This window comes from Fusarium mangiferae (genome assembly GCF_900044065.1).
Source record: "Fusarium mangiferae strain MRC7560 genome assembly, contig: FMAN_scaffold008, whole genome shotgun sequence".
In the NCBI taxonomy this organism is placed as follows: Eukaryota; Fungi; Ascomycota; class Sordariomycetes; order Hypocreales; family Nectriaceae; genus Fusarium; species Fusarium mangiferae.
This window is the reverse complement of record NW_024573928.1, coordinates 1,464,369-1,490,702: the sequence shown is the minus strand read 5'-3', so window position 1 is coordinate 1,490,702 and position 26,334 is coordinate 1,464,369. Positions and strand designations below refer to the sequence as shown.

Below are 26,334 nucleotides of genomic sequence, written 5' to 3'. Positions count from 1 at the left end.
ACAAACACACCATTCAATCCTTCCCCTCTTCTTGCATTTGTTCAATATTTCATGATCAATGATGTACGTCTCCAGAATACTTTCCAATAGACCCCACCTCGAACGGCGTATTAATGCCATCCGTTTAGAGGATTATGGGAATGATCCTCGGCTGACGTGGTGGGAATTTGAGGGTTTCCAAGCCAATGCTGCCCATCGCTCAACTGGCTTGTTTGTTGGTTCACTGAAGAAGCCGAAATATTGGAAGGATCTTGATGGTGTTGACGGCTGTTCTGGGCAAATGCCTCTTGGTTGCGCTGGTGAGCTGATGGTTGTGAATACCATGGATTACCATTGCCATTGGCCGCACGGTTCTGATATCCCAAACCAGTCGTACTGTAGTCTGCTGTTCCCTCCATTGAAAACTCAGTTGACACCGAGTCCTGATGATGGAACGATGGTTGCTGTCGTCGGGCCTCTTGAGCCCATCGCTGAGCAGCCTGGTTGTAAGGCCCTTCGTAAGAAGCGTCTACCGCTTCAGGGTCCCATATGGGAAGACCGTCGGGAGGTTGAGCCTCTCCTGACGGTTGGCCATGACCATAAGATGCTATGTTTCCGTTGATACCCACAAGGGCCCAAGCAAATACGGCAACATCTCTAATAGATTGCATGAGCTGATCCATAGGGGGGCCACCAGCAGCTTGAATACCGCTTCGCGGTGGCATACGGTGTGGGGCATACGGAGCTTGGAAGTTGTGAACAGCTTCGTGAGGATAACGGGGATATACAGGTTGTTGCGCCCAAGGAGCAGCGAAAACACCGTGGTCGAAGGTAGAAGGAATTTGGGGAGGCTCAACACTGGGAATCTGGGGTCTTGCTCGGCGGAGGATGACGACAAGACCATCAGAGGTACACGAGACGACCGCTTCCAACTCGACAGAAGGTGCCAGGTGTCGTGCTGGGCGATTGCGGGATCTGCGTGCCTGGGACACGTTATCCTCAGGTGGCGGCGGCGACTGTGGTGTAAGAGGAGTCTGGTAACGAGTTGCTCGTGAGCTAGAGCCCAGAGCATTGGAGCTCGTAGTGCGGGATTCACCTGATGTTTCGTTGGGAGTAATGCCATCCTGCATATCCACATCAGGTTCTACCTTGATGGAAGGACCTGCCGAACCCCGGTGGGAATTGGAGTTCGAATCGAGATCCATGGCACCATCCAACTTAACACCACCTCCCTCAGAATCGCTGGAGCGGCGGCTCTCAGCACGTCGTTGCTGATTCGGAGCCATCGAGCCGCTTCCAGATCCATTCTGGTCTAGGGACGGATTGTCGGTGGTGCCGTTTCTAAAGTGACGGGGCCCCTCGCTTTCATTTCGTCCACCAACACCATCAATTGTCGACTCCTCATCAACATCGCTGCCTTCTTCCTCGAAGTCTTCGGGTCGTCGTGGATCGCGAGACCAGAATCGCAAGTAAGCAATGGAATCGTTGGCTTTTGCACTCTCAATGCACTTGAGTGCATCATCCAGGCAGGTCTCTCGAATACATTCGTAGAAGCTTTTATGTTGAACTTGATCGGCAGGAACGCCGAGGATAGAGGCGACAGCATCGGTTGCAAACATAATAGTCAATGTTCTAGTAAACCGATTAAGGATAAGAGCAGCTCGGGGTTCACGCTCCACGGGTGGCAACCTGAACTTGGGGGACAGGTGTTGCAACATGTGATATCGTGGGTCTCGAGGAGAGCGTGAGAAGAGACGCCGGACTTGTGGTGCGTCCAGAGCACGTCCTGACTTCTGTTAATATATGCAAAAGGGTATATCAAGGGGGCAAGGTAACTGCGGTGAACATACTCTCACTCTTGGCGTCACGCCTGTAGATACTTATACAAGCAAAAAGAATATCGTGGACGATTGAGAAGCAGCATTCACTGCTTACCCAACGACCATCATGAGAGCGAAGACGTGCATAGTGCAAAACGGCAGCCTTGTCCAGCAAGACGCCACGACTATGCACGGATCGCGCATACGGGATTTCATCCGGATGAAAGAACTCAAAAGCTGATTTATTGATGACGTCCTGTGGAGAGTATCCAAGAATTTCAAAGATGGAATCAGACGCGTAAAGGATATTAGCGTCCGGGTGTAAATCTGGGCGAGAACGGGTCAGCGAAGGTCTGAGAGAGAAGACGCAGGGACAGAGATAGCTCACTATGTATAGTCAAGAAAGTATGCTCCATGAAGATGACGGTGCAAGAGCAGCGAGCTCCGCAACGAATTGGCCTGATAGTAGAGTTCTAATTGAAAGCGAGAGATTGCAGTGTGCAGGCCAGGCGTGTCCAGTGAATGTTGGCTAATACCAATCAATGGTCACTGGAGAGACGAGTATTGGATGATTGTTCGAGATCAGAGTTTAAGCGAGTGCACGAAGGGACTCGACAGCGTATAAATCAGAATCGAGGAACAGGAGAAGTGATGTAAGTGGGTTGAAGGTCTCCCACCATCGATAAGTCTAACTTGAGATAGTGTCTTTTGGCGTCAACTGCCAGAGTGGATCTAGTCGATAGTACGCGTGAGACTTTGCGATCTAGGGGCGGGTAGTGTAAGATATCTTGGATGACAGGGCACGGACGTGGTAATCAAGTCCGAGGCCCTAATGATATGGGCTTTAGGGACTAGATAGGGACTAGAATAGAAGTACAGTGTTTGGGAGTTGTTCAAGATGAGGTAATTGTTGATCTGGTGATACAGATCACGAATCTCTTGAAGGAGAAACTGAGATTGACGATAATGGACAATCGGAGAGTACTTTGGTCAAGTAGTAAATAGATAGATGCTCGGGTACTGAAATACCTGGCAGTTGTAGAGTTCTCTCTATGGTGCCTAAGAGCACTGAGGAGAATGAAGAATGGGAATAAATTGAGTTGTTGCAACTGAGATAGACAAGTGCGGGCAGCGAAGAAATATATATAAAGCGACCAAGAGATGGCTGCCAACTGCGAACCAGGGTTATGCACGAATCCAGTCTAGACATGGCCCCGGAGCAACGCGCATCCGGGAATGGGGAACTCAAAGTTGTTGTCTGTATGTATCTGTATGTGAGGCTCGACAAAAACAGGGAGTGAAGAATGAAAAATGAAAAATGAGATTCTCCCCTGGGCTTAACCGGGGCTTGAGGAGGTAAGGTTGCTTGGTTGGTTGGCTGGTTGGTTTGCGATGGATGTTTGGCTGTTTAATTAGAAGAGGCTGTCCACACTCGACGTCACAGCTGAAAGATTTGTTAGTTTAGTGCTCGACTATTCTTCGAGTCCAGTCCTGGTCTTTTGGCTTGATTTTGAACTGCTCCTGAAGTCCCCGGATCGCAAATGATATCGTCAACGATATACTTGAGACAATGTTGTTGTCGAAAAAGGATCGTCATCCTCAAGTACCTCGTCAAGGAGGCTTATGCATCTGAGACAAGGTTGTTTGCAAGGTATATTCCAACCCCATCACACAAAAGCTCAAGGCTAGGAGGGACACGAAATGCCACTTGCAGCGATGGTGAAGAAACCCCGAAGTTCGTCGGATGCACCGTTGACGGGCGGCGGATTTAGTTACCGTTTGTATGTAGGTACAGTACCGTCCTGTACCTCGACTACTAAGGTACTGCCTAGTACCTACTATACCTAGGGAGACTCGACTCGACTCGACTCGAAACGAGGCTGCAGTTCTGGAGGGTAGCCACGATGTGTTACTGGGTTACGTATGTTCTGTAGTCTTGGTATTAGGTAAAAAGCAAAGAAGCTCAACGCCATCCTTGACACTCAGTGGGCGAGTTTCGAGAATAGAGACAACAAGAGTCTCTGGCTCTGCTGCAGGTTTATCCGGTTGGGGAACCCAATGAATGGAGAAAACAATTGGGACAACCAACCAAGCCACCAACCCTTGAAAAGCTGAAAGGAAATGGCTTGCAGTCCTCATTGTTCTCATGACTCGAACCTTGCAAACTTTTTGATAGGTTTGTCTACTCTCGGTACATGTTCTCTCTTTACCTTGGTGCTGTGGCTTTCTTTTTTGATGGCGGGGAAGGGAATGAGGAATGACGTTGAACAGAATGACGAGTAAGATTCACGACCATCTACGGAAGAGGAATAGTTGTCAATCGCCGAAAGACGGGAACCACAATTAATCGCCGCTCCGATGTCGAAACAACAGAGCTTAAACAGGGATCGAGCTTTTTGTACTATCAATCGAGAAATTGGCTTTGTTCTCTCCGATACTTTCCTCAATTATCACTCAGGGATACACATTAGCTACCTACTGCATAACATATAATTTCAGCGTTTCAAGATGAGGAATAACTTCTACAACAATGCAGGACTATTGAACCCGGGCCAGCATATACCTCTTGTGACACAATTTTTTTGTTGCCTCATCTGTAACAGGTAGTCTCTTCCTATCTCTCCATGAATACTAATCGTCACACTTTTGCACGACCAGATCCTTCGTTTTTGTCTGTTGTGCCACAATATGCCATGCCCCCATCCGTCTCAGCATGCTGTGTTCCTCGAAACTCCACGCAGCAGCGTTATCACTAAGGAGGGAGCAGCCGTTGTTGCTTTTGTGGCCACCTCGATAATGCTCTGCCCCCCAGCAGGTATCTTTTGAGGGCGTGTCCATCGAAAGACCCTTGCTCTGGCGGAGTGTAACTCAGACCCGGTCTTGGTCCTGGCCTTGGTCCTACTGTAGTCTAGGGGCCGAAGCCCATTGTTCAAGCGCGGGATCTGGACGTCGTCGGTTGACGGCGCCTTTCCCGTCACACAACCCTTTGGATAACAGACAATGGGTGGCTAGGTCATTTCGCCCTTGCTGAAGCCACAAGAGACCAGTGGACGGATGACTTCAATCCCGGCCCAGCCCATCTCTCGATGGAGCACCGTCTGATACTGCAAGACGGTCCTTGTGTCCCTCACAAGAAGCTAGGCGAAATTTATCGGGAAGTCGTTGCGAGGACCCTTGAACACCCTAGCACGTCAACGCCCGTGCTGCCATGGTGGGTGGGTGGCTTGGTGTGCTCAGTTGCCAGTCCCTGACATTGATGATCGACAACTAACTACATAGGACCTTGATAGTGAGGCTAGCGTGACGGAGGCTTGATTGGTTGACAGGTAGCCATCCATCCTTTGTGCATCAAATGTTACTCTGGTCCTGAAAATGTAGCCAGTAGTCACGAGAGTGCAGGCTTCAACATAGCAATCTGAATTAGACATGAAGTCTGGCAGACATCTGGAGCGTCATGAACAGGGCACAGTCTTCAGATGAAGCGTAAAACTTCTAGATTTATTCATGGTCACGGGATCATGCATCAATGCTACACACAGGATTGCGAGACGGATACGAGCCAGAGACACGCCGATGCGGGTGTAATGAGTGACTGTGCGTCAGAATGGCAGTGAGTTCCCTCAAAACACCACGCTTGGATCGGATACGATAAGATCAGGCACTCGGCTGTGCAAGGTGGTGATGCCGGTAGGTGAGATTCTGTATGGACATCTCACAGCTCCGCAATTTCGAGGTGTATGGGTAATAAGATGTCCGAGCTCACGACATTCGTTTCTGCGGTGTATGTCAAGACCTCATACGAGGCACCAAGAGGGTGATTCTCTACCTTTGCCTTTGATATGCAAAGCCACAAGCTCTTGGACTTGGAAGCTGGCATTCCAGAGGTGACAATTGCGCAACTAACTTTAAGAATGATTCTGCGGTGCTGCAGGTTCTGCAAGGGAGACTGGATTCAAGATGTGAACGACATGCGACAAGAGGAATGATTGGTGATATGTACTTAGTGCAAGAAGAGCACAGTATTCTGCAGCCAGGAGGAAATGCTCCATGGCCATCACGATCCATCTCTTGACATTGACAATGAGGACTAACCTAAACCCAAAGCAAGCTGGCGGCCGTTGAGACGTACGTTAAATACCCGTCGTTGGTCTGGGTATCTTCGCTTAGTCTGATATTTGACTCCTCAACCTACGTATTTTTATAGAGTCCAATTTCAGACTGTCTGATGGTAGAGTATCTCAGGTATATGCTTGTTGAGATTTAGCGAGGGTGGGGGAGGAAGAGTAGGAGCCTCAGCTCAGGTGGGAAGTAGAATCGATTGCTTCGCCAATGAAAGCTCCCGCTCGTCGATTCAACCAACCAGAGCCTGCGCTTGCTCATCACTCAGATCCACTCTTCCTACTAAGTTACCTCTAGTCTTCGCTCTTCTTTCGACAGCACAACATGAAACCAACGTAGCATCCATCATTCAACTCGACGCGCATCGCGTTAATTATTATTCTTCTTCTTGATCCTGGATTTTTGACGTGAACGGCAAAGCAAGATAAATGGCGGCTTCTTAAACATATTTTTAATTCTGATATTCGCGACTCAGACCCCAAAGATTTTGTTTCTTTTCTTGTCTCAAGGCGCTGCTCTTTGAGTTCTCGTCAACGGCGTTTACTTGGTTGTCAGTCTCCCAACCTCGCGTCTCAGACTAAAAGCCTTCAAGAATAGGTACAGCATCAGGCAGGCAAGCAGCTTTCGTCTACACGCCCAAGAGGAGAAAACACTCTCGCCATCTCGCCGCGATTCTCATACCACCCTTTGTGCAACATTGTAAGGCCGTATCTAAGATTCGTTGCCATACCATAATCTTCAACTGTCACTGTTGATTAGCCAGCTAGTATGGCTATCGCCGATGATAACGCGTTTGAGCTTCCCAAGCTTCGTTCCTCGTTCTCGCTAGAAGTAATTATTAGCAAGCCCCATAGAGTCTTTGAAACTAACAAATGCAATAGAACGACACAGAGTTTCTCGAGAATGACAACGTTGCTGGTATAACCCCCTTTTTCATTACACTCAATAGTCAATGCATTGTCTTTTCTAACGCGAGAACTATCTATTCTAAAACATAGAGTTCTTCGATGTGAAGTTCTGTCCTTACCAGCCGCTTGATGCACAACCAGTCTTTGCCGCTATCAGCAAAAAGCATGTAAGCCTCCCCTCAGCCTGTTCAACTCTGACGGAATGAGTTCTCACACGTGCCTAGGTGGTTATCTGCACCCTATCTCACACAGCTGACAACAACCCATGCGAGGTCCTCTCGGTGATCAGAGATGATGATGTGCGTATTGCCTAATGTGCTCTGCCTGCCCATTGCGGTTTGATAACATTGTCTAGGATGAGGCTTCCGCATGCTGTTGTACTTGGACAAAAGATCCCGTAACAGGCGCCCCCTATCTATGCATAGGTGGAGTCGATGCCAAAGTCAAGATCTATGATGTTGTGAACGGGAAACTATACAGGGTATCCTCTATTCCAGGGAAATGCTGTGCAATGGCAGTCGCTGACTCTTTCTTGCTTGATTCTAGTGCCTGACCGGCCATGGAGGTGTTAGTTCATCAGCTCCAATTTGTCATGCCTTGACACAGAAACTCATTTGAAGCAGGATGTCAATGATCTAGCAACTTCGCCCGCAGACCCGTCTATTATCGCCTCCGCTTCTGGTGACACGAGTATTCGTGTCTGGAGTCTTGACCCAGTCCACGCAAACCGGCCCTGCTTGGTTATCCTCGCCGGCGAAGGGCATTCATGGGATCTTCTGAGCTTGGTGAGTTTTTTTACTAATTTCATCATGGTCTTCCTCTTGAATGCTGACAATTGCTGATAGGCTTTCCACGACACTGGCCGGTACATTCTGTCTGCTGGACATGACCAGATTATCAACCTGGTAACTATGCTTCAATAAGCTTCAGGCGGACATTTCTGATTCATCAAAGTGGACGCTCCCAGATCTCCCCACCGAGGCCATTACAACCCCTGTCCGTGTCCATTACCCTCACTTTTCGACCTCAGCAGTCCACAGTGGTATCATTGATTGGTAGGTTCTGTGTTCATATCTGATGATCTAGATGCTAACACGGTATAGCGTGGCCTTCTACGGTGACTATATCCTTTCCAGGGCATGTCATGACAATGTTATCTCACTTTGGAGAATAGAGGGTTTTTCTTCTGCAAATCCTCCCCCTCCCCAGAGCATGGCGCCGACAGCTCAGACAACCGTTCCAACCAATTACGATGAGGCAAGCCGTCTCACACGGTCAGCGTTTGTTCCAACGATGTCTCCCCAGTGCCCTTCTCAGTATACCATGCTACTGCAGTTCCATACCCCTAACTGTGGCCCGCAGTTCTTCATGCGTTTCAAGCTACATTTTGTGCCGGACCAGCATCCGGTTTTAGCATTTTGCAATGCTGGTGGGAACGTTTTCTTCTGGGATTTTGAACGTTTGCTAGCGTATCGAGAGTTCATGGAAGTGCTGAAGGACCCCAACAGGGACAGGAGTAAACCAGTTCCCCATCCAAGTTGGATGCGGCTTGTGAAGGGTCGACCCCCCAAGACGGACTCTAATAAAGGCCGGAGCGGAGGGGCCGACAAGGACATCCCGAGCGCCTTTCGGGCAGACGCAATCAGGCTGAGCGAAGAGATTGGCGACTATAACGCAGAGACCTTAGAGACGTGGGCGTCGAGGTACAGCCAAGAGGACCCCCATGAGCCATTGAAGGCACATAAGACAGAGTCTTCATCTGCCAACTTTGTGGGTCGACAGGCAGCTTGGAGTCCCGGAGGAGAGTGGTGTGTCGTGGTGGGAAGCTCGAATCAGGCATTGATCCTCCAGCGCTGGGCTAACAAAGGGTCAACATCAAGAGCATCTGCCTCCGCGTCCGCTTCTGTATCTGTATCTGCCCCTCCGTCCGCTCCCACATCTGCCCCTATCCAAAACGGTACGAGTTAGTATGGCGGCCGAAGGATGCGTTGATCATCAAGACTAGAGACCCCTAATCGGTAGACTTGAGTAGAGTGGAATGGAAGTATCTCCCTCGACATCACCTGAAGGGTTCAAAGCTTTCCATGCAGCTTTGTCTAACTCGCCTCCATATGTGATTATTCTCTCCAGATGATTTCTGGCACTCTGTTGTTCCGTCAGTCTTGCTTTCTGCACTTCTTCGGCCTGATACTGCGAGACGGGGCTGATGGGAATAACTAGGTCTGCAATGTAGAAAGAGGCCATGGCGTGCAATCGAAGATAATGTTGATTCCTTGAGTACGGCATATCCTGCATCAACGTATCCATCCTCTTCGTGATGTCCTTCATGATGGATAATGTTTGGACTCGCAGCTCGTCCTTCTTGAGAAGTTTCCTCGCTTCCACGCTGTCTGTTTCGTCACTTGCGATGCTTTCATCATTGCCGAAAGACTCTCGGCGAGACTCTTCATCAATCTCGTTCTCCAGCCGATCAAGGGCCAGTATATGTTCGGTATGCGTATTGTAGATTTCGCAGCTAAACAGAGCAATCCAGAAATCCAAGGCTGAGACGACCTTTGGGGTCTTGTAGTCATAGGGATGCTGCTGTATCAGTGTATCGAAGTAGGCCTTGACCTTGCTCATATTAGCAGCCCGGCCCCATCTCTCGGAAGATTTCAGCTGATTCCCATGTGAACCATCATCTTGCCGTGAATTGTCTTCACCTTCACGCATGAGAATTTCTGCACCTATGGCCCAGAGATCATGATGTCGAACATCGACAAGGAGACCAGAAGGACGCAGTTGCAGAATAAGGCCATATGCACGAGATGCCTTGGGGATCTCTCCTCGATCAAGGAAGTAGTGAATAGACTGTAGGAGGACATCAAAATGACCGCCTCGTTTACGACTTTTGGATTTCTTAGACTTTGGGCGTGCTGCTTCGTCTCCTTCCGTTTCTGGGGCTTCATCACTCTCAGCTTCGATAGAAAAGGCTTCATTAGATGAGCTACCGCGATGAGGAAAGTCGCGTATGCGCTGTGAAGGGTTCTCATCCGTTTCTGAGAGGCCGGCGACAGCGAACTGGGCAACTACACCAGGAGAATGGCTGAGAGGGTTGGTGGAGCTTTGGGGCTTTGAGCTTGGAGAATCGACACCTGTTGTTTCTGACCGTTTGCGTTTGTTTGATCTTGATTGTTGTGAGAATGATGGCGGGTCGAGTAAGGGGTCCATTTTGCGATTGAATTATGAGTGACGCTGAGGTTTGATGCTGGTTGATGTAAGAGATCTTGAAAGTCCTGGTAGGCAAGGTAGGTTAACTAGTAGTTACCCTAGGTGTCTACTAAATAAGACACAAGGCCCCACTGATGTAAGGTAGCTTACCTACCTGTATCTAGGTATATCGTTGCTTCGAATTGCAGAGAGACAAACACTTCGGCTACAGCTATCTTCATACCTAACCTGATGCAATGAACAAGCAGGATGAAAACTGAACACACCTCGGCTTGGTGAAGGCGAAGCACGTTAAAGTACTGTTAGCAGTTGATGTCATGAATTCACATCCCGGTTCATCAGGAGAGCTCTTAGGTTCATTTCTAACTATTGACCCAATCACCAAGCCCAGCATAGTCATCCTATGTACATAAATCCCCTCTTCTTTTACAATCAATTGCTTCATTTTCCACTGCTGGCTCTGTTTAGGTTCGGTCAAAGTAAGTCCACTGACCCGGGACGGGCTTCTCCTCGAGATCCTCCCAGCTATAAGCTTTTAGTAATAATTCCAGACTGTTGATATAGTCGTTGCAACTTACACCTTGGTCTTCTCCATGGTCTCAACTAGCTTAAGCTCACCCTCGGCAACTTGAATAACCTCCTCGATAAGGCCAGCTCCAATCTTCTGCTCGAGCTCGTGGACCCTGTCGTGCGAATTAGCCGGCCTGTCACTTCCAATTATGAATGTCCAGAGATAACGTACTGGTCGGCAGTCATCTGAGGCTCATCCTCCCACTCAATCTTCTCATGATCTTCGAGAGGCTTGCGTTCTGCCCAGGTAACCTGGTCCTCTCGCTCCTTTTGTGTTCGAATTCCCTCGTACTCAGGGCCCTCATCCTCCTCGCCATTCCACTCCTCGACTCGAATATCGCCCGCCTCGTGCTTTCGGCCCACCACAAAGATCTTGTCGCCGAGCTTAACAGTATGGGCTTCGCTACCATCAACGCGACCGCTGGCTACTCGGAACTGGGAGGAGTTCTTGCTGACGAGCTCCTTGGCGCGAACCGCCCACTCGTTGTAACCTGGAGGGATCATCTGCTCGACGAGGGACATGCGGTGCTTGGTGACAGCCTCAACGGATTGGCGGTACATGGAGGTCTCGGGGATGCTCTGGAGCTTGCTGAGGGTTGTGCCGTACAGGTAGAGGAGTGTCGATCGGGGCGTGGCATGAGTCCAGAGACCAGTGAGACCGGTGGGAGTACCGGCCTCTAGGTAGCGCGCAAACACACGAGCTGTTGGCCTCATCCTGGAGAAGTCAATTGCAATTGCTTCGTCGTGACTTTATTGACGGAATGGTCAGAGGAAATTGAATTGACCTCATTGGACTCTAGACTAGACGCCCCCAGCATTGACGTCTCAAAATGCACGTGCGTGCTCACGTGACTCTCCAAGCCATGACGAGTTAATGCCAGATCATTGAATATGCAGTTGTAGGTACTCACCATGGCCAGGGACAACTCAATATTTTACATTGACGATATATCGCAGTTGCGCATGTCAGCTATTGATCGAGATCATGTAGGTCTAATATCGTTGAACCCATTCACACCACATCACCGGTCTCTACATCTTGGAGCTAGCAATAGACTCATAAAGTTCGTTGCAAGGATAACGAAGAAAGAAAGAAGCCCTCAAATCTTGAGTTGGTTGATATCTCAATACTTGAATCAAGACAATATTTTATACCTTCCAGGCATATAACTTGGATCCTGAGTAAGAAAACTGGAAAAGAAACACAACACGCGTTGCATTCGCTCATATCATGGACGTAAAGTCCGACTCGGCGTTTGCATGCCGCGTGTTTGAGCGACACATAGTTAAATCACACATCCCTTTGTCACTAACTTAGGAAGACTCCTCGCGGCTCTTTCGGTAAGCGGCCTGTAGCACAACATGTCAGCCCCTTTCTACGTGTCTATGCTCAAAACCCAGAGGCACGACGCACTTCTTGCTCAGACTGGAGGCCCTCGATAACGGGGGCGAGCTCGGTGAGAATCTCGTATGCCTTCTTGTGGTATTCAATCTGGGCGGAGACAAGTTCGGCAAGGTTGCGCAGGGGCTCAGGTGTGTCGAGAACCTGATTTGGTCAATACGGTCATGCTGGATGATTAATTGTTTTGGGAGTAAACTCACATTCTTCATGACACCAACGGCCTCCTCGGTCTGAGTGACAAACTCGTCCTCAGCCTTCTCGATTTCCTCCTGGGCCTCAGGACTCAACTCTTGCTCCTCATGGGGCTGGTCGCCATGGGCATGGCCACCCAGCTTGAAAGTGGTACCCTTGGCATGAGCCTTGACGGCATCCAGAGAGAGGCGAGAGTTCTCAACGTTCTTGCGGGCGCGGGTAGCGAAAGTCAAGTTGGTGTTGAGGGTAGTGTTCCAACCAGCGAGGAAACGGCTCTGGATCTGGGCATCTTGGGCAAGACGAGCCTCACCAACACGCTCGCTGGCAAGCGCATACTTCTCCAGGGCGGTTGCGAGGGGGTCCTCTCCGGCGCCAGTGTGGTGCTGGTGGAGGAGCTGGCTGCTAGCCAAACTGGCACGAGCGACAGCATGGCTGAATGTCTTAGGTTGAGGCTTGGCGGCGGGAGGAGCGACGAGGGCAGCCTGGGCTTCGGCGGGAGATGTAGCAGACGAGAGGAGGCTAACCTTTTCGCTGACGGTGCGGCCGAGATCCTGGAAAGTCTCCTTGATGTTGGGGGGGTAGTCGTAGGCCTCGTTAGAATACTGGGAGCTATAAAAAGCATGTTAGATCACCAACACCCTTGGCATGTTATGGCGCAGACAGATTATCCGGTGGACTTACGTCACAGCAAGCATCTTCTGGTGGGCTTGCTTGAGGGCATCGACGCGCTTCTCGAGATCGATGTAGTCAGGAGGGAGTTGGGTCTATAGGCCACATGTAAGAACACCAGCTGCGCGATAGAGTGCAAAACGGCTCAACCTACCTTGTCCTCAGTTTGACCGAACTGCTCCTTGGTATACTGGAAGGTGCGCGACGCAAAGGGGGTGATAGAAGCCCCAAGGTTGCTGTTTGAGCATGGTGAGCCTGAGGTTCAATCACAGCCAGCACTTGGAGGAACAAGATTGCGCAACTGTGCTATCTCGTTAATTCCAGGGGAGCACATACGAGAGGTTCTTTCCAAGGTTGGTTCCAAAGTTTCCGAAATCCATTGTGTCGGTTTGTCCGGGATATTTGAGTATTCGATCGGTTGTTTGATGCGAGGTCGATTGGAGATTTGGAGAAGTGAAAAGGGGACGCTATTGTTGCGTCAACGTGGATTGAGGCAGAAGTAGGTGAGGTAAAGGTCAGGTAGGTACCTACTTAAGGTCTGGTTAGAGATATGGGAACGCTGTCACAAGAGAAAACCCCACAACAGCAGCCCCGGTATTGTAGCTGACTGGAGCCTTGAGTCTTTCCCTTTTCCAGGGGCTCGAGGGGCTTACAGGCTCACCACTTCACAGGCTGTGTCCCCCTACAGTTGAGTCCAAGCATCCATCCCAGGACATCCATTCAAAACGGGCCCTCCTAGGCGAGTGCAGATCTCGAAAGGTGGCCCTAGCTCTTCTGATACAGCAAGGTACCGATGCAAAACTCCCTAATAATCAGCCACAACTTAAGGGTACCTCAGATCAGCCGTGACCGCACGAAACTAATAGACTACCTTAGTACCTAGTAGGTAGGTTTCTGCCTACAAAGATAAGCCGCTTTGATGACGAGTCCTCTTGACGAATCCCTTTTGTAGGGTGTTTTAACCACAACGAATCTGAAGCAGGAAACCACAAGTGAGAGGGTATCTATCGATCAATTGATAATTGTACTGGATGGGATAAATAATAGATCCGATGTTCTTTTAGACTCCGTAAACATTGCTCGTCGAAATACTTGTTCCGCCTCTTCCTCTTCGAATCGCATGAAAGCTCTATACTCCCATCAATCAATCCAAAATGTGTTTATTGTCAGCCCAAGAAGGTTCGACTCCCCTGCATACCGACTCATAATCTCGCAGCATGGGACTTTGGCTGTCCAAATTGGGTGTTGTCCAGAACATAGTCCAGTTGCACCCAGACAACTTACTGGTACCCAAAGATCGCTCAAAATACCATTTGTTCACCGGGTTATCCTTCCGACTTCTCCACGATACACCATCGGGGAGACAGCCTCGCACCATAGCGTTGAAAACAATATCAGCGCAACCACCACTGCCCTGGCTCTTCCTCAGGACGGCGAATTTGTCTAGATATGGGACGTAACGGCCTTGCTCGTACGCGGTCTGGTCATCCAAACCTTCGGGTTTCTCCCACGTCAGGATGGCACCGCCTTCGTATTCTCCAGCGATGATCACGCCGGCCAGATTCTCGTTGACTCTATTGAGATAGTCATCTACATCCAGTTTTCTGCCAAATGAGTCCTCGATGAGATGGACCAGTCGAGGGAGGTCGATGCACTTATCAGTCAAGCGGAGTCTCGGACTTCCAGGCTTGGGCGGAACCCATGGACTCTCCCGAGGGTGAGGGAATACTCGAAGAGGCATACCCTTTTTAAGTAGAGTTGAGCCTCCAGATGCCCCCACCGTGGGTTCCCTACCGGAATTCGTTGGTGCGCGCGCCATTGGGAGGGACGACGAGAAGACGGGCTTGTCTGTAAGAAGGTTGTGCAGTAGTGGGTTTTTCTTCCTCCGAGTTGTTACTATACCACCGATTCCAAAGAGAGAATCAGACCCGGTAGCTTCGTTGGGCTCAAACGACGTTTTCATAAGATTGGCCGCAGCGCCGGGTGTAGTAATGAGAGCAGATGAAGTATGAGGTAGCATCGCCAAAGCATCTTTAGCAAGGGCCAAATTCGCAGCATGTGCAGTGATCGAGGCGCGGAGGTCCTTGTCGTCTGCTAGGGGGGATCCGTCAGGGCCCATGAGTTCTTTAAGAATCGGTTCATATTCTTGTTCCAGGTTAATGAACCGATGGGATGCACCAGGCCGGCCCGTCATTGGTGTTGCCCCAAGTGGATCAAGAAGGATGATTCTCTCTACGAGAGCAATGGGTTTTGAGGGGGCAGCATCGGCCTCAGCAAATGTGTTAGTGGTATCGGATTGCACGCCTGCAAAGTACCTAGTGAGAGCCAGCACGATTTGATTCGAGTCGGCAGGCTGGGGCGGACGGGTTTCATCGCGGCTGGCCACGGAAGGGATAACCGGCATCATGCGGTGATGCAGAATGTGGTTGATAAAGGCAGGATCGTCAAGTCGGATATCAGTCGTCTGTGATTTGCCCTTCTGTCCGACGGGTTCCGAGCACACAAACGCATGCTTTACCACACGAGCGCCATGTTCTCCGAAGCTGTCGATGGCTTCACAGAGGCGGAAAGCCTGGTCTTGGAAAGTCATGCGAGATTCATCAATGCCACAGTCAATGACCACGACGCTCAAGAGCCCGAGCTTGCGCAATTGAGACAGCGTATTTGCTACTCCCGCTAGAGTTGTGGCATCGATCTCTTGTGGAACCCGAAGCTTCATAATAGCAACATGCGGAGGTGCGACGTCTAGTGGTTCCGTTTCCTGCTGCGGATCACCCTGGACGAATAGAGGTGCATCAGTGAGAGACTTTGGATTCTTGCCGGTGTACTTCTGAAGATATCCTTTGGCATCTCGTTTGGTAGCTGATACCTCCAAGACGGAGACAATGAAGTCCTGGTAATAATTAGATCAGTCGTGCAGTGAATAAGTATCGAGTTTCAGGTGGCATACTCTGTCAATGGCCTTTTTCTTGGCCAGCGCTGTAGAAGCTGCCGACATGCGACGAGTGGCACCTTTGCCGAGACATGGCAACGAGATGCTATTGCCGGATTGTGAAGCAAAGCCGCGATATCGGGGTCGAATCGGGGTCGCAATGCTATTTGAAGATGCTATGAGGCGTGACTCCGTAGATGGTGCACAGTGGCCACATCGAGGTGCCTGTTTCAATACGCGGGGCCAACTCATGATGTCCGGTGGTGATGACTTCGTGCCTGGTTCTTGGCAGGCTGGTACAGAATAAGGTAATAAAAGAACTTGGAATAAGTCTTCGTCTTAAAACAAACACCTCCCCCGAATGACCTGCGGTTTAGTGAAATATAGGTGGCCGTAGGGGGAGAAAGCTCCATGTTAGCTGCAGAGCATCGCTGGGCAGGGAACCCTAGATGAGGGAAGGATGCAAGAGAGCAGTCGTGACAATGCTCTGCCTTCCCGTGAGTCAAAATTGACCGGCACTTAAGTTATCAGATGGCCGGGTAGTGGAGGTGTAACGACTTCTTTTTTTGGTTGGCAGCATGTGGGCGATAAGCTGATAAGCCTCAGGTTATGCCGATGTCGCTGAAGATGACGATGCCGTTCCACATGACGAGAGAATAAAGACCTGGACCTATGAGTAAAGTACTAACCCATGTAATTAGTAATAGTAGGTACCTTAGTAGAAATGAGTAATAAAATAGAGGTTGCCTGTTATTTTGCCTCGTTTTTATGGCTGCATTGTTCTCTTCTACCAACGAGGCTAGCCACTTACATGGCCACTACCAAAGGAAGACATGATATAAAGCTTGACACAACCTACCTAGTTTGACCCTTTTCATAGATTGGCATATGTTCAATATTCCTCATGATTTGAAGCTTTCTGGTTTCCGCACAAATCTCGCGGACAATGCCAACATACAATATCCCTGTCAAGCACTAACGAGTCCCCCATAATAGATGAGATCATAGTCGAGCGCCGTGTCGATACTTTATAGCACATTAAAGCAGCGACTGTTTACAACAATGAGCCAGCAGTCCATCTATCGATAGGAGATAGATATTTATCCAATACCAGAAGAGTTTCGTCAATAAGATAGATTATTTGAATAGAGCAGTTGTGCCTATGTCACGATCCTATCCTCCTTCATGCATCCAGAGTGTCTGCTTCGGCCTGTAAGGAAAGAATGTTATTGAGAAAAGGCACTGCAACACCACCGCATGCAAAAAGTCTTGCCAAATATATATGTATGCTGAATCATGCTCTACAGCCTGAAAATAGATCTCTTCCTGTCACATGTAAGTGTGGCCCAACCTTGCGGCATCATGCGGCAGAGGCTGATATTGAGCCTATTAAAACTCATGTTGAATTCGCAAAAGGAATGAACGGCGTTTTGATGCCGAGTTTCAGCTTTTAACGCACCAAAGCCACAATATTGGACGGTCTGTCATTAGCGCGAACTGATAGCATTTCAATAGTCTGAATCAGAGCCGATATATCCGGTTCAACTCGAGACCTTCCCTACCTGTAAGACTTACAATTCTTTGACTACAACATGCTATTTAATGATTAGGTATTGCTTTAAAAACCGGAAAGACTACGAAATTTATCAATCCAGATATGCATACTGAAAGCCTCGTTGCTAGAGTACTGGCTGATACAGCAATATAGCCAGGTATTAGTTGATGGCCTGATGATGGCAAGAAAACGATGTGATGGTTGCTTTGGCAAAGTCTGCAATGTCTATCATCACCGCCCTAGCGGAACAGCAAGTCAGAGGCCATTTTCAACGCCATCTTTTCAAGGGTCCAGGGCGAGACCCCAGCTCAGTCATGAGATAAGGCTGATTGAGGTAGAAGGAGGGGAACATATATGGGAATGTGATTCTCGCTCTGATATGTTTCCTTTGTTGCATCGATCTACGCAAATCGTCTCTTTCTGCAAACGGCGCACCATGATCATTACTTCGATAACCACGGCTGAAGTCCGAGTAGTTCTTCGTGTATACTTCATCATTGTCCTTGCCCTGACAGGCTTCTTTGTGCGCAGGGTTCTCCATGGACGCAACAAGCTTCGCATATTGGGTGGAGGCAGCATTCTAGCCACGCGGGCACTCAACTCTCTTGATGGGCTAGACCTTTTATTTGCTCCCCTGAAACTCCGAGCTCTTCCTAATGGTGCTTTTGGCTTCTCCTTCTTACTCTTCTTGTTTGTCCTGGGAAAAGCTGCCGATCTTCTCACCTCCTACCTCGTTGTCAATCACTTGATTCAATCACGCTGCTCGTTTGGTCAGGGCCTTGTATTTGACGATGGTACAAATCTTCCCATGCCGCCATTCAATGGACGGCCTTTCCAAGTTGTGCAGAATGCACAGCTGTTGGCCGTCAATAACTCATGTCCTTATGGTATCTACAAGAAGCTCAATACCGATTCAAGCTTCTGTCCAGAGAAGAGAGACATTCTCGGATCATGGAGCTGCAACATAGCCAACGACCAGACACCGCAGAGCTGGCCATCTGGAACGAACTCTTCAGATATCGCTCGAGACATGAATCAGAAGGGACTGATATATGACAATGGATACGTCGAGCAAACCCAATGGTCCTCCGGATTCGTTAACCATGTCGTTATCTGGAGCACGTCTGCAACTCTCGACAGCGACGGGTCTTTATGGTCTGTCAAAGCAGCCGTCGAAACAACATACAAGTCAGAGGATGATATCCAGCTCACTCCAATAACTTGCTCCGTCTCGGCATCAGGTGCAGAGCAAACCATCAAAGACATGGCATCTGGAACAACTCTAAAAGAATGGGTCCCAACTTTTCAGGGTTTGATGTACAACGGCTTCAACACCTCCGCTATCCAGGACGTACAAGATGGACTGGCGATACTTTTGAATACAATGACTATGATATCCGGCGGAAACAACTATCTTCTTGCTGAGCCAGGAGCAGGCCAAGACAAGACCCAGGGATGTCTCGCAAGAGCGGCGTACGTCCCGACAGTTATGGTGGTCATCTTCCTTGCTGTGGCAGGTCTTGGTGTCACAGCATGCGTTGCATGGTGCATAACCTCAGTCCGTCTATTCCGATCCCCATCTGAGTTGGAGGCACTCCCTCTGAGCGCTGAAGAGTGGGCAACGTTTGCGGCAAGAGAATACCTCAGTACTGCGAACAACAATCACGATGTTGTCGTGGCACCAGTGGAGGCATATGAGTTAAAGAGCTTCAGCGTCGGATTCTCTCAGCCTAATATTGGAAGAATAGGCATGTTCCAGACAAGGCAAGGGAATCTTTTGAATCAGTGAAGTTTTCGAAGCAATGAAATTCCTTTGAATCAACTATATATGTCCTTATGTTTACTTCTTTCGTGTTTGCATAGTACTAACGAATGCTGGATATCTATACCCCATACAGCTTACACCTCCACCCAACTGCATTGCATCGCAACGGAACCAAACTCCACTTCATTCATTATTCCCGCAGACTTGTTGGTTCTCGTACTTGGAATAATTTATAAGCAGATAAAAAACTACTTATTTCCGACTTGTTCTGCTACATTGTTGTATGTCTAAATAATCTCAGCATACTAACCGGTAGCTCCAACGTCTGAGACTGATCACCACGACCTAGCTCAACACGATGCCTCCCACACTACTATGGATTGGACTCGGGAACATGGGGAGGGTAAGACTCATGTTGCTATTTTAGAAAACCAAGGAATGAAAACTAAATGGTGACAGGGAATGAGCAAGAACATCGTTGAGAAGGGCAACTTGGACGGTCCCCTTCTCTTGTACAACCGTTCATCTCAGAGGGCCACTGACTTCAGTGCCAAGTTCCCGGCCGGCAAGACTGAGGTCGTTGAGTCACTCGCCGACGGCGTCTCGAGAGCCGATGTCATCTTCTCCTGCGTTGCCAACGACGAAGCCGTTCAAGAAACCTTCAAGGCGATACTTGAGGAAAACGTCAAGGATAAGCTATTCATCGAGAGCTCAACAATCCACCCAGAAACCACCGATGCCATTGCAAATGACGTTGTGGCCAAAGGAGCCGAGTTCGTCGCTGCTCCTGTATTCGGTGCTCCTCAAATGGCTGAGGCTGGTCAGCTCATTGGTGTTCTTGCTGGACCTGCTGCCAGCGTTGCAAGGGCAAAGCCGTGGTTCAAGGGCGTAACTTCCAGCAAGGAGATTGATCTCTCGGATAAGCCTTACAGCAAAGCCTTAACTCTGAAGGTCCTTGGAAACACATTTATCCTGAACATGGCCGAGCAACTCGCTGAGGCGCACGTTGTGGCCGAGAAGACAGGTCTGGGCACTGAGGCCATTCATCAGATCGTCGACTCAATCTTCGGTGGGCCTTACGCTGCCTATAGCCAGCGTATGCTCACTGGCGACTACTATAACCGTGATGAGCCTCTTTTTGCAGTTGAGCTCGCCCGAAAGGATGCTCGACATGCTATGAGCTTGGCCGAATCTGTTGGTGTGAGACTTCGAAATGTTGAGGCTGCTGATGCGCATTTGGCGATGGCTTATGAACATGTGGGCTCATCGGCAGACATGGCTGGAATCTACGGGGCTATTCGAAAGGAATCTGGTCTCAAGTACGAGAATAATGCTTAGATGTTTGCGTATGTGAAGCTTTGGAAATACCGACAACCTATCAAGAAAGCATTGTATATACAAACACTCTTAACTATATGTCCGCGTACGCTTGGTAGTATCATATAGACATCGATTCGATACTATTTACTTAAGAAGATATATTTATTGAGTAAGTCATTATTAGAATTCAAGTCCAACGTCGACTGCCTGTGTAGGGTAGCTAGCTTGGCGTTCCCGCTGACTCAGCCTGGACCTTGCGGGAGTGATGCAACCAATCCAGCTACAAGCTCTCAATCATCGAATACACCAACCATTAAGCAAGCTCCCGTATCCCGAACTCAACCCAACCTCTTCAATCACACGCTTTCTCCGATCGTTATTTCCCTGCCGGCAGGATCAGACCCGAAGCACAACCTCAATCATGGCTCAAGGGTACGCAACGACGCAATCCCTCCCCTGTAAACGACGCGTGTAAGGTCTAACCAGAGCGCAGATACGCCGTCTTTATCGGCCTCGTTGTCATTGCCGCCCTGTGCGTGGCATCGTGGTTCCTTGCTCCCAAGGGCGAAAACCAAGTGTCGGTCTACCAATCCCGTCGATGCGATGCATGCCAGGCCGCTTGCGACAGCACAGCTGACCCTTTCTTCTTACAGACTCTGGCGATCCTCTGCTATCCTGGCCATCGTGAGCTGCTACCTTATGTGGGCGATTACGTTCCTCGCCCAACTTCACCCTCTTATTGCGCCGAGAAAAAGCGGTATCCGAGAAGAGCACCTCCACTAGATACCCGTCTAGAATACATGCCAAGGAAGAGCTGGAAAGATGACGAGGGCTGTTGTGATGGTACGGTTGTAATTTTACATTGTTGGACTTTTGAAACTTGAACTGGTATTGCTTTTTATTACATATGGAGTTGGAACGCCTGTTATACCAAGCCAAAGACGCACTTTGCAGACCATCATTTTGCTTTGGACAATTCCCGTATGATTACTTGGCTTCAGTGATAAATGCCTACCCGACAGCAAGACGGCCTGCCCATTCCTTCGCATACATCAATAACGCCCATAGAGCTTTGCCGTCTGCTGCCACGCCACTTTCACCTATCGAGTCAACGTCGGCAAGGCCAGCAGCGAGCAAAACAGCCCGGCCGACCACCCAGCGTGAAGCCGCCCCTGCGATAGCGAGTAGACATGCTATGGCATAGTTGCAATCAAGTAGAATGCGTAGCGCCTCGACATTGTTGGCCACGACAGCCCAGCCAAGTGATCGAGCTGAGGCGGGAACGTCATAATCCCATATCACCATCAGGATGGGGAATAGCTTCGTGGAGGATGATACTAGAAGAGCTGTAGACACTGAATTGGGTCTTGTGTATTGAGGAAGAATGCCAAGAAGGTTGAGGGGGGAGAAAGCGGACGATGTGAGGAAGCGTATGCTCACATGGAAAGCTGCTGTCGAGAGCGCGCAGAAGATGACTCGGGCAAGAGTTAGTTTATGATCAGAGCTGTCTTGGGAGCCATCTTACGGAAGAAGAGATACTGAAACACAATCGGTTGTTGTGAAAGTTTACCCAAGTTGCTTGCGCCTGGGATGGCAGCAGGCACCATCTGCTTCTCCAATCGTGCCCACGTCAGGTACACATCAAAGAGAAGAAGAAGAGTGCCTAGACGGATAACCGAAGGCTAAGAAGTCATTAGTAAGGTACATATGCCGTACTCTTTATTCATCACTTACATCTAGGCGATCATCATCCCGCATCAATGTATTGTATAGTAAATGCCGATAGACCTACACCTGTTAGTACATGAGAAATCAAAAACACGCATTGAAGGCTCGCCTGAGGTTTGATCAGGACTAAATCGATAAAAAGCACGACAAAGTCATGTTCGACATACTTGTCGCAGAAGCGGCCACAGTTGCGACACACAGTGAGTCGGATATTGTGTCCGCTGGCCTTGTCTCCTGCGCCAGAATATGCTGTCCAGAGCGTCTTGACAGGATGTCTGCATTCGATGCAGATTGGCATATTGCCCCGCTACTAGGTGGCTTAGAAGGAATGACGATTAATCAGTAATTCAACTGGGTGTCGTCTGGCTAGCAGCATATCATGGCCGGGCGGTTATGGATAGTAGTGAGCGAGTCGTGGTGTTTAAAGTACTATAGACGGTGCGAGCCACGAAATTGACAGGTGCTCGGGGATGACGTGGAGATAAGGGCGCTCGCTAACTTGGGATAAATGCCACCCCCTGATTTGATATTCATGAATATTGAAAATTAATGAATACAGCCTATTCCGTAGCTACCTCCCAAGCAGGTGCTTACCGATTGCTTGAGCCACTTATCAACAACTGGCACTCTATTTCTGAATTGTCCAATGTTATTGCTACCTATGATTGATCATAAGCTCAAGATCAACCTAAGTATGTCTAGATGTATATGATATATGCAGTCCTAAAACCTATTAGAGTTTTAGAAACACCCCAAGTTCTTCAAATTTGTTATAACGTATGCAGTACCAAGTATCCTGAAGAATTGCGAATGCCTCCCAACGCCTCGCAGCTTAAGACTAGCTCCAACAAACAACGCCCGCTTGTCCCTGCCCAGGCATATCTACATGATTCTCAGCGATGGATCCATGAAGCTCAAGCTCTGGGGCCTCTCAATCGTCTTTATCACCCTTTGCCACCATTCGTCCTCGAACAGCCCCCTCACCTTCGCTTCGGCTACTGCTCTTAATCTGTAGCGACTCCATGAGGCTGGTCGGTGGTGCCCCGGAAGGACGCCCATCATCACTGCCGGTATCTGTTAATTCTATTAGATCGCCGTTTCGTTCGGGTCTGCTGCCTTCAGGCATCCCTCGTATCCTATCCAGTTGCGAACTTGGCTTGCGTGACAGGGCACCCCTAAGCCACGTCTCTACAGCCGCAGCCGCTTTGTCCAGTCCGTTGCCCTGCTGTGTTGAGCCGATTTCTTGGCCCTCCCCTGATGGGTTCTCAACTATGCTCGACGATTCTCCTGATTTAAATCCAAAATGGGCCGTTTCTGAGCCCATAATAGACATGGAGGGTATTCCCTCCAAGGTGAGCCCAGGTAAGTGCTTCTTGGTCCATGTGGTGAGATAGTCCTTATCCGGACCAGGAGCCCGTGTACTCATACCCATGGAGCCAACACCACCAGGCCGACGCATCCAGGCCGGCAAGGTTTCGCCACCTTCGCTGATCGCACCTCGTCCCGGACTTGACACAACGGTGCCAGAAAGTTGGGGTCGGTGGCCGAGGGAGCTCTGGCGACGAGACGAAGTGCCTGCAGATCCAGGAGGGTTACTGTATAGATCAAGGCTCTGCCGTGGCGTCGAAAAGGTCGAAACAGTCCTAATGCTCTTCTTTCGTCGAGGTGGGAAGTAACCCATAGCGTTTCTCGCAACCCGTGCAACCTCGACTGGTTGAGGAATTGAGTCAATTTTTACCCAACGTACATGTGTCCACGGTCTTTCTTCTTCTTCAGAAGGTTGTGTCGCTGACGGCGTTCCGTTAATTGGCCGGCTAAAGAAGTCATCATGAAGTGCCGATGAGTTCTCTTCCACTGCAGGTGTTGGCGCAAGCAAGTCGACACTATGGGCGTTGTGCCACGAGGGTGGATCGCATGGCCGCCCTCTCACATCGCAGGCATCAACGGGAATTGTCAGCCATTTGCGCACCTGGATACTATCTCGTGTCCAGAGTCCATTGGCCTTCCTGAACGCATCCTCTCGACACTGGTATTTCAAGATTATGCCTGCATATGTATCACTGGATTCAACCTTGTGAATGTAGACCAGGTACTCTTGAGCCTGGGATTGTTCGGGAGTCGATTCGTCGGAATTACGGCGTTTATGATTCCCACTGACATCTAGTCCACCATTGACGCCATCGTGGCTCTCCAGCACCATGGCCCTTCTCGCAGCTTTCAAAGCCGTTTCCCGCTCTGCCAGCGAGCCAGCGCCCACATCATTCAGGTTTGGTTCCTGGGGAGGAGCTGGGCCCCAAGCACCACCTGTCTTCTTCATACTACCACTGCCGGAGAAGTCCCTGCCCCAGGTCCCGGGTCGAGGGCCTGCTCGATTATGGGACTGAGACCTTCTAGCTGCGCCATTGTCACCCGATAGGAGAGAGGAGGTGAAGCCCTGGATCGAAGCCCAGCTTTGCGTTAGCGAATCGTTGAAGAAGTTGCTCAGATTCGCTGCGCTATTCGTGCGATGAGGGGTAACACCTCGTTCTGAGGGTAGAGGACTCGTGGAGCGGCTGTTGGCAGGGCTCAAAGCTGTCAAAAGGCCGTAGCTCCGCGCAGGAGATGGAGAAGCAGCGTTGTCGTGAACATCGAGGTTACGGCCTCGGCGGGAGCGGCTGGCTTCTCGGGAAGTCGCAGTGTCACTATCGTCGTCGAAGGCGCTAGCAAGACGCCGGTTTCGTGGGCGAATAGAGGTAGAATCCGATGTGTTGGCGGGTGCCAGGGCTGATGAGGACCGTTGCGGCGAGGGCCGCACAGAGCGTCTCGGTTCGGTCATGATAGTCGCCAACTCGGCGACGATGGGCGCTCTCGGATTGTGCTGTGCGGGTGCAGCTTTTACATTAGTGCGCAGCACTTATGGCACAGCTACCAGAGTCCGTATTCGCAGTCATTCAGTCGAAAGAGGGCGACGTATCAAGGAGATGCTGAGGGTCGAGGAGGCGAGATAACAAGGCGGAGATGGGATAACTTAGGTCAATGGAGGGTCCTTCCAGGGATCCCCGATTGCTAGCGGAGGCGATGAGTAAGGTCGAACGGAGCCGATTCTCTTGGTGTTTAAATAATGAACGTATTCATGCCCTGCTTTGTGGCTGGCGATCGTGAGAGAGAATATATCTCAGCGGTCGTGGCATGGATTATGCTTCGTCGTGGGATATGATTGAGGTGGTCGTTCTAACTCAGGACAAGGTTGCTGGCTCCTGGCCCACCGAAGCCTACATGGACAGGTAACTACCTAGGTGTAGCCAATGCTAGATACCTAGGTACCGAGTAAGGTACGGAGTACCTACTTAGGATTAGGGAGTATCCTAAGTAATGGGGCCAAGGTGGCACTCAATTACAGCCCGGTATCATGGAGGCCAGACCTTCACGGGCTTTGCACGGCCTGGACCGAAGCGATGCAAGCGGCATTGACTCGATCAATTCCAGTTCCAGCTCTTCATTCCAATCATTCCAATACAAGCTTTTTCACTGACTGATTTCTATGCTGGGGTTTGTTGCTCAAGACGACATGTTGTGCCCCAATCAGATAATTTTAGCATGCATACATAACCAAAGCCCTTCCAATTAGCGAGTAATGGACTCGCTTTAGGTTGTACTGAATGCGTTGTCGATTTTGGGGGCCGCGTGGAGGATGAATCCCCCGACCCACGTCCACCTTTTTGCGCTCAAGATTGGCTGATGTTTCTTGCCTAGCGTCACGGATCACAATAAACCCCACTGACCATGGTGACTTTGGCCCCTGAGAGCGGCGTCAAGTCCCTGAAAACCCTTCCAGAAGGCATCCACAGGCTGGGACTGGGACCCGGGGCAGGCTACCATTAGAAACGACTACATCGTCATTGACGACTCCATGTCCCATAAGTATTGGGGGAGGGTATATACGATTTGCGCACGTAGTGAACTCCTAGATGGGTATAAATAGTTCTTTCAATATGAAGTTAAGAATATAGCGCCTTTGACAATAATAATCCTCTATCATTGCTGCTTCTGTCTTCGTTATCCTCAAAGCATACCACATCCAGTTAAATACCCTTTCAATATAATCTTGCCTGGTTTATGTGACCTCCATTTCTACCGATGATCTTCTGTGCACCATATAGCTATGATAGTGCCTGGCATCTGCTAT

The 26,334-nt window shown here is 49.7% G+C and overlaps 10 protein-coding genes across 10 annotated transcripts; 3 read left to right on the top strand and 7 right to left on the bottom strand.

Annotated features, from left to right (window-relative positions):
- Positions 1-110: 110 nt before the first annotated feature.
- FMAN_11441 (uncharacterized protein) lies at positions 111-2,215 on the bottom strand (the record flags this gene model as incomplete). Its single annotated transcript, XM_041834253.1, has 3 exons — positions 111-1,765; positions 1,830-2,126; positions 2,188-2,215. 3 exons carry the CDS (start codon positions 2,213-2,215, stop codon positions 111-113), a joined length of 1,980 nt encoding a protein of 659 aa, XP_041684535.1.
- Positions 2,216-6,686: 4,471 nt separating this feature from the next.
- Positions 6,687-8,794, top strand: FMAN_11440 (related to `extra sex combs` protein (WD-40 repeat family protein); the record flags this gene model as incomplete). The annotated part of the gene is made up of 10 exons (XM_041834251.1): positions 6,687-6,749; positions 6,800-6,836; positions 6,917-6,993; positions 7,051-7,125; positions 7,182-7,307; positions 7,373-7,393; positions 7,450-7,611; positions 7,672-7,731; positions 7,781-7,881; positions 7,930-8,794. 10 exons carry the CDS (start codon positions 6,687-6,689, stop codon positions 8,792-8,794), a joined length of 1,587 nt encoding a protein of 528 aa, XP_041684534.1.
- A 33-nt stretch (positions 8,795-8,827) lies between these two features.
- Positions 8,828-10,036, bottom strand: FMAN_11439 (uncharacterized protein; the record flags this gene model as incomplete). Its single annotated transcript, XM_041834250.1, has 1 exon — positions 8,828-10,036. The coding sequence occupies one exon, from the start codon at positions 10,034-10,036 to the stop codon at positions 8,828-8,830; it is 1,209 nt and encodes a 402-aa protein (XP_041684533.1).
- Positions 10,037-10,500: 464 nt separating this feature from the next.
- FMAN_11438 (putative NADH-ubiquinone oxidoreductase) lies at positions 10,501-11,320 on the bottom strand (the record flags this gene model as incomplete). The annotated part of the gene is made up of 3 exons (XM_041834249.1): positions 10,501-10,561; positions 10,615-10,719; positions 10,779-11,320. The coding sequence occupies 3 exons, from the start codon at positions 11,318-11,320 to the stop codon at positions 10,501-10,503; spliced, it is 708 nt and encodes a 235-aa protein (XP_041684532.1).
- Positions 11,321-11,920: 600 nt separating this feature from the next.
- FMAN_11437 (putative BAR domain protein) lies at positions 11,921-13,249 on the bottom strand (the record flags this gene model as incomplete). Its single annotated transcript, XM_041834248.1, has 6 exons — positions 11,921-11,956; positions 12,021-12,152; positions 12,209-12,809; positions 12,882-12,964; positions 13,024-13,105; positions 13,206-13,249. The coding sequence occupies 6 exons, from the start codon at positions 13,247-13,249 to the stop codon at positions 11,921-11,923; spliced, it is 978 nt and encodes a 325-aa protein (XP_041684531.1).
- Positions 13,250-14,013: 764 nt separating this feature from the next.
- FMAN_11436 (putative amino-acid N-acetyltransferase) lies at positions 14,014-16,053 on the bottom strand (the record flags this gene model as incomplete). The annotated part of the gene is made up of 2 exons (XM_041834247.1): positions 14,014-15,762; positions 15,820-16,053. 2 exons carry the CDS (start codon positions 16,051-16,053, stop codon positions 14,014-14,016), a joined length of 1,983 nt encoding a protein of 660 aa, XP_041684530.1.
- A 1,739-nt stretch (positions 16,054-17,792) lies between these two features.
- FMAN_11435 (uncharacterized protein) lies at positions 17,793-19,145 on the top strand (the record flags this gene model as incomplete). The annotated part of the gene is made up of 1 exon (XM_041834246.1): positions 17,793-19,145. One exon carries the CDS (start codon positions 17,793-17,795, stop codon positions 19,143-19,145), a length of 1,353 nt encoding a protein of 450 aa, XP_041684529.1.
- A 334-nt stretch (positions 19,146-19,479) lies between these two features.
- Positions 19,480-20,459, top strand: FMAN_11434 (uncharacterized protein; the record flags this gene model as incomplete). Its single annotated transcript, XM_041834245.1, has 2 exons — positions 19,480-19,524; positions 19,581-20,459. The coding sequence occupies 2 exons, from the start codon at positions 19,480-19,482 to the stop codon at positions 20,457-20,459; spliced, it is 924 nt and encodes a 307-aa protein (XP_041684528.1).
- A 993-nt stretch (positions 20,460-21,452) lies between these two features.
- FMAN_11433 (uncharacterized protein) lies at positions 21,453-22,467 on the bottom strand (the record flags this gene model as incomplete). Its single annotated transcript, XM_041834244.1, has 4 exons — positions 21,453-21,916; positions 21,967-22,123; positions 22,176-22,229; positions 22,369-22,467. 4 exons carry the CDS (start codon positions 22,465-22,467, stop codon positions 21,453-21,455), a joined length of 774 nt encoding a protein of 257 aa, XP_041684527.1.
- Positions 22,468-23,100: 633 nt separating this feature from the next.
- Positions 23,101-24,984, bottom strand: FMAN_11432 (uncharacterized protein; the record flags this gene model as incomplete). Its single annotated transcript, XM_041834243.1, has 1 exon — positions 23,101-24,984. The coding sequence occupies one exon, from the start codon at positions 24,982-24,984 to the stop codon at positions 23,101-23,103; it is 1,884 nt and encodes a 627-aa protein (XP_041684526.1).
- Positions 24,985-26,334: the final 1,350 nt, after the last annotated feature.